General features: G+C 36.2%; 1 protein-coding gene and 1 long non-coding RNA gene across 8 annotated transcripts in view; one reads left to right on the forward strand and one right to left on the reverse strand.

Annotated features, from left to right (window-relative positions):
* The window catches only part of UBE3C (ubiquitin protein ligase E3C), a 58,725-nt gene that overhangs the window by 34,428 nt on the left and 12,254 nt on the right, over positions 1 to 12,043 (forward strand). For both annotated transcript variants that reach the window (XR_013977812.1, XM_080974010.1), the window contains exons 14-18: positions 325 to 429; positions 1,021 to 1,108; positions 2,947 to 3,044; positions 4,191 to 4,323; positions 5,583 to 5,830. Coding sequence is in view for 1 of the 2 variants with exons in the window: in XM_080974010.1 (XP_080830136.1) it covers positions 325 to 429; positions 1,021 to 1,108; positions 2,947 to 3,044; positions 4,191 to 4,323; positions 5,583 to 5,830 (672 nt within the window). In the remaining variant the exon portion in view is untranslated. The remainder of the gene's footprint in view (positions 1 to 324; positions 430 to 1,020; positions 1,109 to 2,946; positions 3,045 to 4,190; positions 4,324 to 5,582; positions 5,831 to 12,043) is intronic.
* LOC308459176 overlaps positions 1 to 12,043 on the reverse strand; it is a 52,514-nt gene that overhangs the window by 18,977 nt on the left and 21,494 nt on the right. For 3 of the 6 annotated variants that reach the window (XR_013977851.1, XR_013977852.1, XR_013977853.1), the window contains exons 2-4: positions 9,377 to 9,478; positions 7,337 to 7,423; positions 1,499 to 1,678 (exon numbers count right to left, since the gene is read on the reverse strand). This is a non-coding gene — a long non-coding RNA (uncharacterized lncRNA). Of the gene's footprint in view, positions 1 to 1,120; positions 1,679 to 6,711; positions 7,424 to 9,376; positions 9,479 to 12,043 lie in introns of those variants that run through there. The other 3 variants (XR_013977854.1, XR_013977855.1, XR_013977856.1) reach the window with 2 other exon arrangements.

Below are 12,043 nucleotides of genomic sequence, written 5' to 3' on the forward strand. Positions count from 1 at the left end.
CAGGATGTAAATTTAAGTTAATAAATGGTACAATTGGGTATTTTATTCTAAATTACGTTAAATGAAAACAATTTCGTTTCCTTGACTTTCCTCGACATCCTTTTTTTTTTTTTTTTACATGTTGAGAGATTTCAGTTATTTTGATGAAGAAGTAATTTTAAGTAATTTATCTAATGAAATGCGGCCAAATATTTGATTACTTAATCTTGTCTCTTAAGAACAAAAATACTGTAACATTGTATATTTTAAAACATTGCTGCTTTGTCTGTGGTATTCTGAAAAGGACAAAGTTACAATCTATATTGATATATTTCTGCCATCCAGGTAATCACTAACTTGGTGAAAATGTTGAAATCTAGAGATACAAGAAGGAATTTCTGTCCACCAAATCACTGGCTTTCAGAACAGGAGAACATTAGAGCAGATAAGGTAATACAGATGTGGCTGTTTTAAAAAACACTTTCATTCTTTTAAAATCAAACAGATTTTAATTCAGTTTCCTTTTAAAATCAAACTCCTGGTATTAATAATCACATATGTACTTTAGTACAATTCTGGTGTGCAGGTGTTAACCTGACTCCTTGAAGTATTTGGCATGTTTACGTCACTTGTTCTCAGTTCTCTATTTGTGATATATTTGTCATGTCCTATGCATGTTTACTAAGAAGAAAGTTGCACTAAGTTCAGTGGTACATACTTGGGAATAATTTTGTGTAGGATTGTAGCATTAATGCATAAGATATTTGTCATATTCCCTGATAAACTTGTGATGCCTTGCTCTGTTGCCCAGTGGTAGAGTTAATCAGAATTTAGGAATTCGTAGCGGTGTTTTATTTGAGTTGAGCATTATTTTAATACATGGTGTCTGTTTTCCTAGAACATGGTTTGCGGTATCCTAACAGAGCTGTATGTCATTTGAAACTCTGTTTCTGATAATGATCATGATTAAACTGCAGAAAATACTTTTGTTTTAAGGTTTTGACATGAAATATTTAACTATTACATTTAATAAACAACTAGGTTACACAGCTTTATGTGCCATCAGCCAGGCATGTATGGAGAGTGAGAAGAATGGGAAGAATAGGACCTCTGCAGTCTACTCTAGATGGTAAGACAATATTGCTTTGACTCGGAAACTGAAGATGTTGCATCTTTTCTTTCTTTTAACAAATGGAGAGCCTGTTTCTGGAATGTGAGCTTTCCCAATCTGTTGATACAGCATTTAAGAGAATTTGTGCTCCAGTCACAATGCAGTTCATTGGCAATAGCATGCTTCTGAGTTGTAGTTGCTGGGAAACAATACATTGTGCTCATGTCCTCTTTGGGGCTTCCCCAAATATCTGGTTGACCACTGTGGGACAACTAGACAGGATGCTGGACTAGATGAACCCTTGGTTTGATGATGTAGGATTTTTCCTACATTCATGCCAGCAGTTGTTAATATACCAACAGCTAAATTTTACCTAGACAATTGATGGTACCCACTAAAGACCAGTACCTTTTTACATGGCCAGTTGGTAGGTACTTGAAATTCCACTGTATTTAATGTCCTCTTATCTGTGCAACTGATATATTTGCATCCAAAATCAGTTTTCTCTGCCTGTTCACTTTAATTTCTTGATGAAATAAAGGCTTAATCTTCCATAGGTTGTGCCTCTACCTTTCTTGACTGAATGCCCTTGAAATGAAAAAAGATGTGATCAACATGATTGTGTGAAGAAGGGCACATAACAGTGTGTTTATGATTTGTTTAATCCCACTTGACTCCATATGGGCTAGAATCAATTAGTGTGAAAGAACCACTGACTCACATATGGCTATGTTTATTTGTGCTTTTTCATTTACTTAAATGGCAAGCTCTTGAGTTCTAAATGTCTTGTGTATTGATGACTCCATCCCATATTTCTCTTTAAAGATGGAAACGTTGATGGGGCAATGTAGATAAAATTGACTAATTGACCAGAATAATTGAACTGCTGAAGTTAGATAGTGGTTTACCTTTGCTGTACATGCACTTTGTTTTAAAATGCTTTTAACCCTTAGCTTAATAGATAGCATACGTTGACTGTAATTAAAACTGTTTACTGAAAGTTAGGAAAACACTCATTCCAAGGGCTTACAATATTGGTATTTGCCAAAAATTCCCAGCTCTGTTTCTGTTGCACTAAATAGGCACTCTTAATAGCTCTAGTTAAAAATAGCTTGAGGAGCTCAAAAGTATAGTATCTGTTACTGCTGATGCTTGCTATTGAAAGGCCAGCTAGTCACTACTACCCTGCAAACAGATGATGATGATGATGATGAATTGCTTCTGCTTTAATACTCAAGTCATACATACCAGGTCTTCCAAGAATTTTTACCATTCCTGCAGACAGTGTCTGCCTGTGCTTGGGAATAGATCTTTCATCATTTACTCAGATAACTAAAATTTTGTACTTTTTTTGTTTGAGGAGTTTTCAGTTCCAACCAAATTGGTTTGCCTTTGTCCACATGAACATTTATATGAGGTGTACAGTTTAACACAGACTACACCTCTCTTGTTCCAGTGACTATAGCCAGGACTCAGTTAGGGCTATACAATCAAGTGTGTGCATTTGTATACCTGGTGGGACTTCCTACAGTTTCATTTCTGCACTACAGCGTCTCACTTTGCATTGGAGACCACTCCCAGTATCCTTTGAGCTTGGGAGCTATGTGTTGAACAGCACAAAGTATGTGGATGGTTCAGTAGGAAGAAATGCCACCAAGTCTAAGTATATGAGCAGTAACTCCCCACACAACTATTTGGATCTCAGTTTATCATTGCTTTATACAGTCAGCAAGCTTGGCTCTTTGTATGGAGTGGTGTCTTTACCATCCAGAGAAGAATGGAAAGGTAGTATATTGTATTGTGCACTAAAACTGAGCTCTCTCTCCCTCTCCCTCTCTGACTTTCAATTTAAAAAGTGGGGTTGGATCCAGCACCTCTTTCCGTGTCTGAGGAACGACAGCTTGCAATATTGACTGAGCTACCTTTTGTGGTTCCTTTTGAAGAAAGAGTAAAGGTACATCATCTCTTTAAGTATTGTACTTTTGATAGTTAGCATAAACCAATGTATTTGCTAAATCCAGAATCTTGCTACATGATTTGTAAAGGACCCTGTTCTGCAACACAGAAATAGGCGATCTTTCTGGGTGATCCTATCATTCCAGATGCCATTTTAAAATCATAAGTGAGTGGTGGCATGGTTCAAAGGTTCTTCAGTTTTAGTGCCTCTGTCTTAAAGTGGCTGGGGATGTTTGTATGTGTCTCGTGGTGTGATATTTTCTTTTTAAAATCCTAGATGTGCCAAAGCTATTCTTCGCACCTCCTCTCCCAACCTGGTGTAATGAAGGTGTCTTGGACTACAGCTTTCATTAGTGTGCCTAATGCTCACAGATGATAGGAATTGTGGCCCAAAACACCTGTGGGCACCAGGTTGGGGAAAGTTGCCTTATGTGATCACAGCTGTGTATGCCTTGCTGGTGTTTAACAGTCATTTGTTGTTCTGGTTGCAGAGGATGGGCAACACTAGAGAAACAAAGTCCAAAGCGCTGTTATATTTCAGAATGGGGAGTGCCTTTTTTGGGATGGGGTAGGGGGATCCTGACCTCGACCTATAATTTAGTTATAACTTTGAAAATCATCAGCCCTTTGAAGTATACCACAAAGTGCCTATTGTTTAAAGGGCTGTCTTCATCTTCTTAGTTTAAAAAAACTGTAATAACTTTCTAAGGTTCTTTTGTTGACTCTACAGCTTTCAGCTAATTAGCAAACTGAATTCCCAGAATTGTGCTGCCATCAATGTGTGCTAGTCCTATCAAGGAAATGAAAGATAGTTTCATGGGAGAAATAAATCACTGTTTCCCAAAAGGACAATGATAAATGGAGGGGAAACGTGTTGTTTCGCTTTGGTGCAAGACTTACAAGTGGCACAGAACAGAATTATAACTTGAAACTTGCATTCGTCAAGTTTCTTAATGCAGGCATAATACTTTTTTTAACTATTCCCTATACTAACAGTTTACACACATTAACAAATTCTCCAGTAGATTATCATTAAACACAGTTTTGAAAGCAAGCTGGAATGTTGTGAAGTTGTGGGATATTGAAAATCCATATTTAAATGGGATTACCTTTTCTCTCCCTTTTACTACTCGATTTATACAAGATATTTCAAAGGCTGATCTATGCTGACAAACAAGAGGTTCAAGGAGAAGGCCCATTTCTGGATGGAATTAATGTCACTATTAGGAGAAATTATATTTATGAAGATGCGTACGACAAACTTTCCCCTGAAAATGGTAATGTGTTTTTAAATTAATGCTAAAATAAGTTCATGGTAATAAAATCACTTTCCTTGGGAACTATAAAAATATGAGCCAGATACGATTTTCTTGCATGAAAAGCTTACATCCAAATTGTGGGCCAATTTGGTTAGTGCACCATATGAAGATGAATAATTTTCTACCTTGGAATTCCACCTATCTATCTATCTATCTATCTCCACCGGGCTCTTGTGAAGCTGTGTTCTATTTGGGATTTTTAAAAAGCTTTTTTTTTTATTAAAAAAAAATGCCTGTTGCACATTAATTTTGCCTAGATTTCTTTGATGTGTTACCTGTTTTTTCACATGTTGTGAGTGGATATTCATACTTTCAGTAGGATTTCAAACATTTAATATGTGAACAGCTTACTGGTGGATAGACTGTTGTAAGTTGAAAGAGCTCGTGATCTGAATAAAAGAAGGCAGTTTTGCTTCATCTTTCAAGGCGAAGATTTGGTGGTGAAGCTGTACTTGCTTTCTAATTAAGGACAGAACCACTGTAGAAATGTTAAGTTCAGCGAGCAATAAAAACAGAGGGGCTTCATTCAGTCGTTGAGTTCCAGAAATAAACCTTGTAAGTCTTAACATGGAGTCATCTGATGGGAGTTCTCTAGCAGCACCTTACAGGGGCGCAGGTTCCTCATCGCTTATTTAGAACGACTTGTCCTGAAGAAAGCCTGAACCAAATGCACCTTTAATTTTTGTTTAAGTGGAACTGCAATTCTTTTATAACATTAGGCATGTTAATATGGTCAACAGACTTCATAACATGTTTAACTTTACCCACCAGTGGATTTTTGTAAAAAACAAAACAAAAAACCAACATGAGGGAATCCATTACACTGGGACAATATTGATGAGTTTTAGCTCATGAACTTTTAGATTGCATATTTTATTAACCCTTTAGGCACACCACTGTATAGTAGAAATAAAAAAATTCCTTCCTGTAGCACCTTAAAGACCAACTAAGTTAGTTCTTGGTATAAGCTTTCGTGTGCATGCACACTTCTTCAGATACACAGTGTGCATGCACACGAAAGCTTATACCAAGAACTAACTTAGTTGGTCTTTAAGGTGCTACAGGAAGGAATTTTTTTATTTCGACTATGGCAGACCAACACGGCTACCCATCTGTCACTGTATAGTATTTCTTCAGAAAGTTGTCTTTAAATGCATGCATGTGTAAAGAGTTGTGCATTTGCAAATTCTTACATAACTTGTTTTCTCTTTCTCTAGAACCAGATTTGAAAAAACGAATTCGTGTCCATTTACTTAATGCCCATGGTCTAGATGAAGCCGGTATTGATGGGGGTGGAATATTCAGAGAATTTCTGAATGAACTGCTTAAATCAGGATTTAACCCTAACCAAGGTTTTTTTAAGACCACTAATGAAGGACTGCTTTACCCTAACCCTGCTGCACACATGCTCATTGGAGAGTCATATGCAAGGCACTACTATTTCCTTGGGAGGATGCTTGGAAAGGTAAAAAATAAATAAAATTGCAGATATATATGAATAGGAGCTGCTTGTGTAGTATATGAGATAGAAGTGGATTTTTTAATGGAATGTTTTCAGAAATGGAAAGTACTTGGGAAACAATAATGGGTTTGTATCCATTTTCTTTGCCCTTTCTATGAAGAGAAGAGCGTCTTCATTTTGATCATGTGTTACATTTGCTTTAACGATATTGATGGCTAAATGCGCACAGCTGCATTCTTCATGCTTGACATTCTTACCACTTGAGGGGGTTACTTTCCTAATGCTCCATGTTTTAAGTGAAAAGATACACACACCATTTTTGGCTAAGATATTTTCCAAGCTGAATCTCCTTCACACACAAAATTAACAAGACTTCGTTAGCAGGTTATAGATTATGAAGTCTGAATGATCACTAGTGTCTGGTAAATTTCTGTTTCAGGCAGACAATGATAGATAGATAGATAGATATGATAATGAACTCTCTGATTTGATAGGGTTTTATTCATAGAATCTCAAACCTGGTCATGGTGTCAAGTTTTAGTTTTTCAACATCAGGAAAAATGCATATGATTTCCACCAAGATGATTCATTTTCCTTCCCAACCCAACCCAGCAACTTTTTTTCTTGTCTCTAGTTCATGGAGCAGGACCTAAGGTTCTGAGCCGTGATAAGTTAAACAAAAGAACAGGATTATATTAATTACCATTGTTCCTGATTCTCTAGTTCCGCCCTTAACTTCCAGTATTGACAGTCATTTCATTGAGCTCCCACAGTGACACCAATTGCACAGAGGGGCGAAGGTGCAGTAGAACAATTTCACACATTGTTTTTAGGTGTACACCTAAGATATTTTAAGTGTAGATCAAAACATGTAAATCACGAACCTCACAGGTGTGTCTTTGCAAACTTGTGTCATCGGGAGCCTTGTTGAGTTGGAGCACTCTTGACTGCACACTCTGGATTTGTCTCAACATGGTGTGTGAAATGGCCTTTGCCATCTGGCCATGTCAAGGCTCCACATAACAACACTAGAGAACAGTTTGTGCTGATCTCGGAGCTACTTGTAACTGCTAGAGAAGACATGTATTGGATCTGGAAGACTTGCCTCGCCAACATCTAAAATACAAAAGCCTCTATATTTTACCTGGATATTAACAGGTTAATTGTAGTATTAAAAGGGGAGTGGGGGAAGTTTGACTTTGGGTTGGGAAAAGCTGAGTGTCATGGCTGTTCTTATACTTTGAGATCAGAAGGAACCCAGTTACTTGTCATTTTGAAAGCAGTCAAATATTGATGTGTGTGTGTTCTGTGTTTACATAAGGCACAAAATGACTACGTTATTTAATAATTAGCTGTACCCAGGTGCAGAAACACCCTTTAACTGGCATGTTTGGAAAGCTGATGAATTCAGTAGCAAGATAAGGCACGGTTTTACTATTTGGTCCCTGCCAGTATTGTGGTTTTAGTTAAAGACTTTATTAAATTCTTCGGTTTTATAAAAATGCTTACCTTTTATCCATTTGCAAATAATTTCTGAAATGCTGCAGTTGTTTAGTCTTTGTATAAATAAACTGCATGCCATACAAAGGAAGCCGTCTGAAATCCACAGAAATTTCTTATTTGTATAAATAAAAAATGCAGAGAGTGTTGCTGCTAAGAGCTCTATTTATATGACAGTGTTATCAGAAAACAAATACATTAACATTGAATGATTTACCTATATTCTGTGTAGCCAGCCATTCAGTGGTAATCACCTAGTATAGTTTAGTTAGTGTTGAATATTTCTTACCCCAAATATTTTTAATCCCCCCAAATGTTTACTATTAAATAAAATAAAGAGCATAAATAAATACTAATACAGCAGGATGAAAGCAGCATAGGGTAGGACATTATCATTGATCTTGTTCTAAAATATTACAAAAATACCCATTTTACCATAAACATGGCTTATATGTATTCTTTTGTAATAAGTTATCTTAGTTACTGTGGATCAAATTTTCTCAACCCATGCAGATATCCATTTTTATTTTTTTTAAACTCTCTTGTTCCAGTTCTGTCTTGAATAAATTGTATTATATCCCTGGCAATTTATAATAATACACATTAAAAGCTCTTCATTGTGGTAGTTGCAATTATTACCCCCTCCAAATATCTTTGAACTATAGATGCTTTATATCACAGTCCTACCTAACCATGTCTACTAAGAAGCAAGTCCTATTGAATTCAGTGGGGCCTACTCCTAGGTAAGAAAGGTTAGGATTGCAGCTGTAACTACTTAGGATTACCACATTTATAGAACAATCCTATGCACTTCTACTTGAAATAAGTCATATTCAGTTCAGTGAGGCTTACTTTTAGTTATGGAGGGTATGAGGTAATAGATTCATTGGCTCAATAAATCAGTTTAAAACATTTTGATAGACTAATATTGATCAAATAGGCAGCAGATTTTGAAAATAAATTCAGGTTGAACTTTCAGACGGCAACAGAGACATTATGAAACTGCAGGGAATATCTTCAGGTGATGGCAACTACAGCAGAACCAAGTGTCTGAAAATGTTGAGTTGCTGTTTCAGAACTGTTTCACTTGCATGCTTTTCAGTTTTTAAAAATCATTTGCCTGAAACTCTCATGATTAAGTATGGCTGCAATCCCAACTCCACTTACCTGGGAGTAAGCCTAATTGAATCTAGTGCTTTGGAGCAGAGATGGTTCATTTTTGTGTGTGGCAATATTACTCAACTTCCAAGAACTTCATGGCAGACACAAATTCTAGAGGGAAGGTTTTCTCCAGTACTGCATTTCCACCATGGGAAAAGCATGTTGAACTTTCATGTCATGCAGTTGATGAGGGACCAGGTGATTTGCTAGAAAACTAGACACTCCTAAGGGGAACAGGAGCAGATCAGATATCTGAGCCTACTCTATGCTTTGAAGAACTCCTAGGTTGGCTCTATCCTTCTTTATCGTCGCCTCAAATAGATGTCAAATAAAAACTAGAAATCTTTTTTTGTAATCTTTTTAAGTCTCCTAAAATAATTTTTAAAAATGGCATTAAGTAAACTGGCTGATATTCTACTTTGGTTGTTTGGGCCTTTTTATTCAATATTTTAATAGTACAAATAAATGTGGTATTTGAATAATTTCAAAATAATATGAATTTGCTAATGATTCAGTAGTATAGGAACTCAGTATTGTTCAACAGATTTTAAAAATTCCCTCATACTAACTTATTTTTGAAATGGTTTTAACATAACTAATATGCCTGTCTTCCGTATACCAGTTCCTTTCACATAACCAATTATCTTTTCATTACAAATGGCTAAACTTAGTACCAGCATTTATAAATATGTGTCCAGCACTAAAGGACTACTAAAAGTGTGGTATTTTAACACTAAATCTTTGAAAGGGAAAAGATTGTATTGATTGATTGTGATATTTATTGGGTCATAATGTATTTAAATTTTCTTTAATGCATATGTTAGTGATTGTTTACTGTGATAAAGTGCACAAAGGTCTCTGCAAGCAATTCTACATGGAAAGAATTACCTCATGTCAGTGGTCACTTCTCAATTAAAAGTTCCATTAGCAGATGATTCCAGCTTCTGGTTTGTGTACTGATTGCATTTTATAGCTCCTAAATCAGGCTTCCTAGACAGGGAATAAATAAACAGTTAAAGTATGTGGTAATGGCATCCTGATCTTCTTTTGCCTTTGGAAACACCTAGGTCCATTTAAGTCAATTAAGTTCAGAATATTTAGTGGAATAAATTGTCATGTTTGAACTCTTACTGAAAATGAGTACTCTGCTGATTTGAAGATATTGATTCCTCTCAATACGTGTTCCCACCACATGGATTAATTATAATTACCTCTGCCCACTTGTTGTTTTTTTAAACAAATGCTTCATATAGAAAAGTTATACTTCTTGCTGGTAATTTTATTCTAAGAACTCATCTTCATGAACTTGCAACAGGATAATTCTTTTGAACAAACTAATTCTGGGACACTCGTGCTCTTAAGGGCCTGTGGCTATCCGTGCAGAGTGGCAAAAATGCTTCCTTAATGCGGATCATTATAGGAAATTGTAGTCTTGTGATTCTTGTTCTGTGCACAGAAACAGATGTGCAGATGTGTGAAATATGACTTTGAAACTTCTGCTTGGAAGATAAGCACAAGTCCTCCCATATCTGTTTGTAGTTTTGGTTGTCTGTAAAAATGACTACAGAAGCTGCTGGAGAAGTAGCAACAGCAATTGGTATGATTATTGTAGAATATTTAGAAGCAAATCTGTGTAATTGAAACACCAGAGGCCCATAACATTGTCCTGTGTGTCTGCTTATAATAGAAGTACGTAGCTATTTTTCTGTTTAATATGTGTGAGTAATAGTTTCTTTCAGTGTAAAAGAGTAAATTAATCATTCAGGGGATCGTGAATTTGATGAAAGGAGCAATAAATGATATAAATAAATACTGAGGATTGTATGCAATCACTGTGTGAGCTGAAGGCAGTTTCTACAACTGTCTTTTTCTGTTCCCACGCTCACCCCTGAACAGTGGGGCCATGCCATATGGGGACTGCAGTGTGGTTGTGGTTGTTGTGCAACTCACGTGAAATTAAGTGGAGCACCATTGGGTCAAGATCCCTCCATCTGCTTTCAGGTGATTCGTTTTCCAATTGCAGTGCCATATGACACCCCCCCCCATGGTTCTGGAGAGGGGTTTGAGGGGTAGAGAGAGCTGCTGGCAGAAGGGGGGGGGCGGTGAGTAGAAAAGTTGGCTGCACAGTTTTCCACTTGCACAACCATTGAATATAAGTATGGGTGTTTAAGTAAAAGGATTTAAGTAAAAGGATATAACAGTGTAATACATCGGGGGAAATGTGTTTGAGACAGGACAAAAAAGTATGATTTAACAAACAAATAAAATAGAATGTTTTATTTTAGTATTGTATTATTTTTAAATTGTAAAAATACCAAGTTTGTCTTAATATTCTGCTGTATATTAAATCTGAACATTAGGCTGCTGTGGCTGCAGAAGAAGGCCATATTAGGGGAATATTTAAGAAAAAATAAAAAGTCTGTTAAATGATACAGTGGATGCATTTGAATATCTACATTAAATCACAACTTAGCAAGACACGACTGAGCTTCAGCAGACCTCAGACTTGCACGCTTCTTCTCCCATGTGGTCAGAATGAGTTCAGAAGCAACCATCTTAGCTTAACAGCATTTTGCACGCTTAAGAAAAATCGGTACCACAAGCTTCCAAACTTTTCTTCCTGGCTGCATGGGAGAAGGAGCATGGAGTGCTCAAGCCTGATGTATTTTTAGTTTTTAAATTTGAAAATGAAGGACCAAGGTGAGCTTGGCTTGATCAAGAAACCCCAGAAGTCTGGGCATGTGTGCACCTACTTCAATGTGTGGCTTATTATATTTTGCCATGTAGAAAGAGAAGAGCTTAACTGTGACTAACTTATCAAAGAACTGCTATACATTTCGCAGATGCCTATTTTAAAAACTTAGCTTTTACACTAATTGGAATATTAACTGTTCATCTCACCTTGTTTATACAATGAATGTTGCTTTTGTCTTTTATATTTGGAGAAACTTGGCTATGGGAAACTGTGCCATCTTGATTATAATTTTAATTAAACACAATCAAGGTGGCCTAAAAATGTTTTATATAGTTTTTAGATTAAGTTATAAATGTTTGCTGTGGAGCTACCTGAAGATTGATAGATCTGCATTTGAAAAGCATTATTTTTATATTGATTCTTAATGTAGTAAATTACTAAAGTTATTTGGCAGCAAACAGAAATGGCCTGTGATGTTGTTCACATTTATTCTCCTGATAGCACCACAATTTGCATTAATTGCATTGCTAGTGCACTCACTTATATTAAAAGGCTTCTACGATAATTAATCCTTTTTATTTCAAATCATTTTGGCACAATTTCCAGCAATAAACACTCATAAAAGACAGACACTTGAAAAATAACGTGCAGGTTCTTTCAATATACCTATTGCTATTTTCCCTTGACAAGGAGTTATTGATAGGCTTCTAGGAGCCAGTGTTAACATGTGGCTAAGAATTAAGACCCATATGAAAAATGGTAAGTGGATTATTTTGCATAAAAAATAGACAGTTCTTGAATCTGTGTAATTAACCTGTGTTTAGAAAATACCTTGATTTATGCCTACATTTGTATTTCAG

This window comes from Podarcis pityusensis (genome assembly GCF_964106645.2).
Source record: "Podarcis pityusensis genome assembly, chromosome: 12".
NCBI lineage: Eukaryota > Metazoa > Chordata > Lepidosauria > Squamata > Lacertidae > Podarcis > Podarcis pityusensis.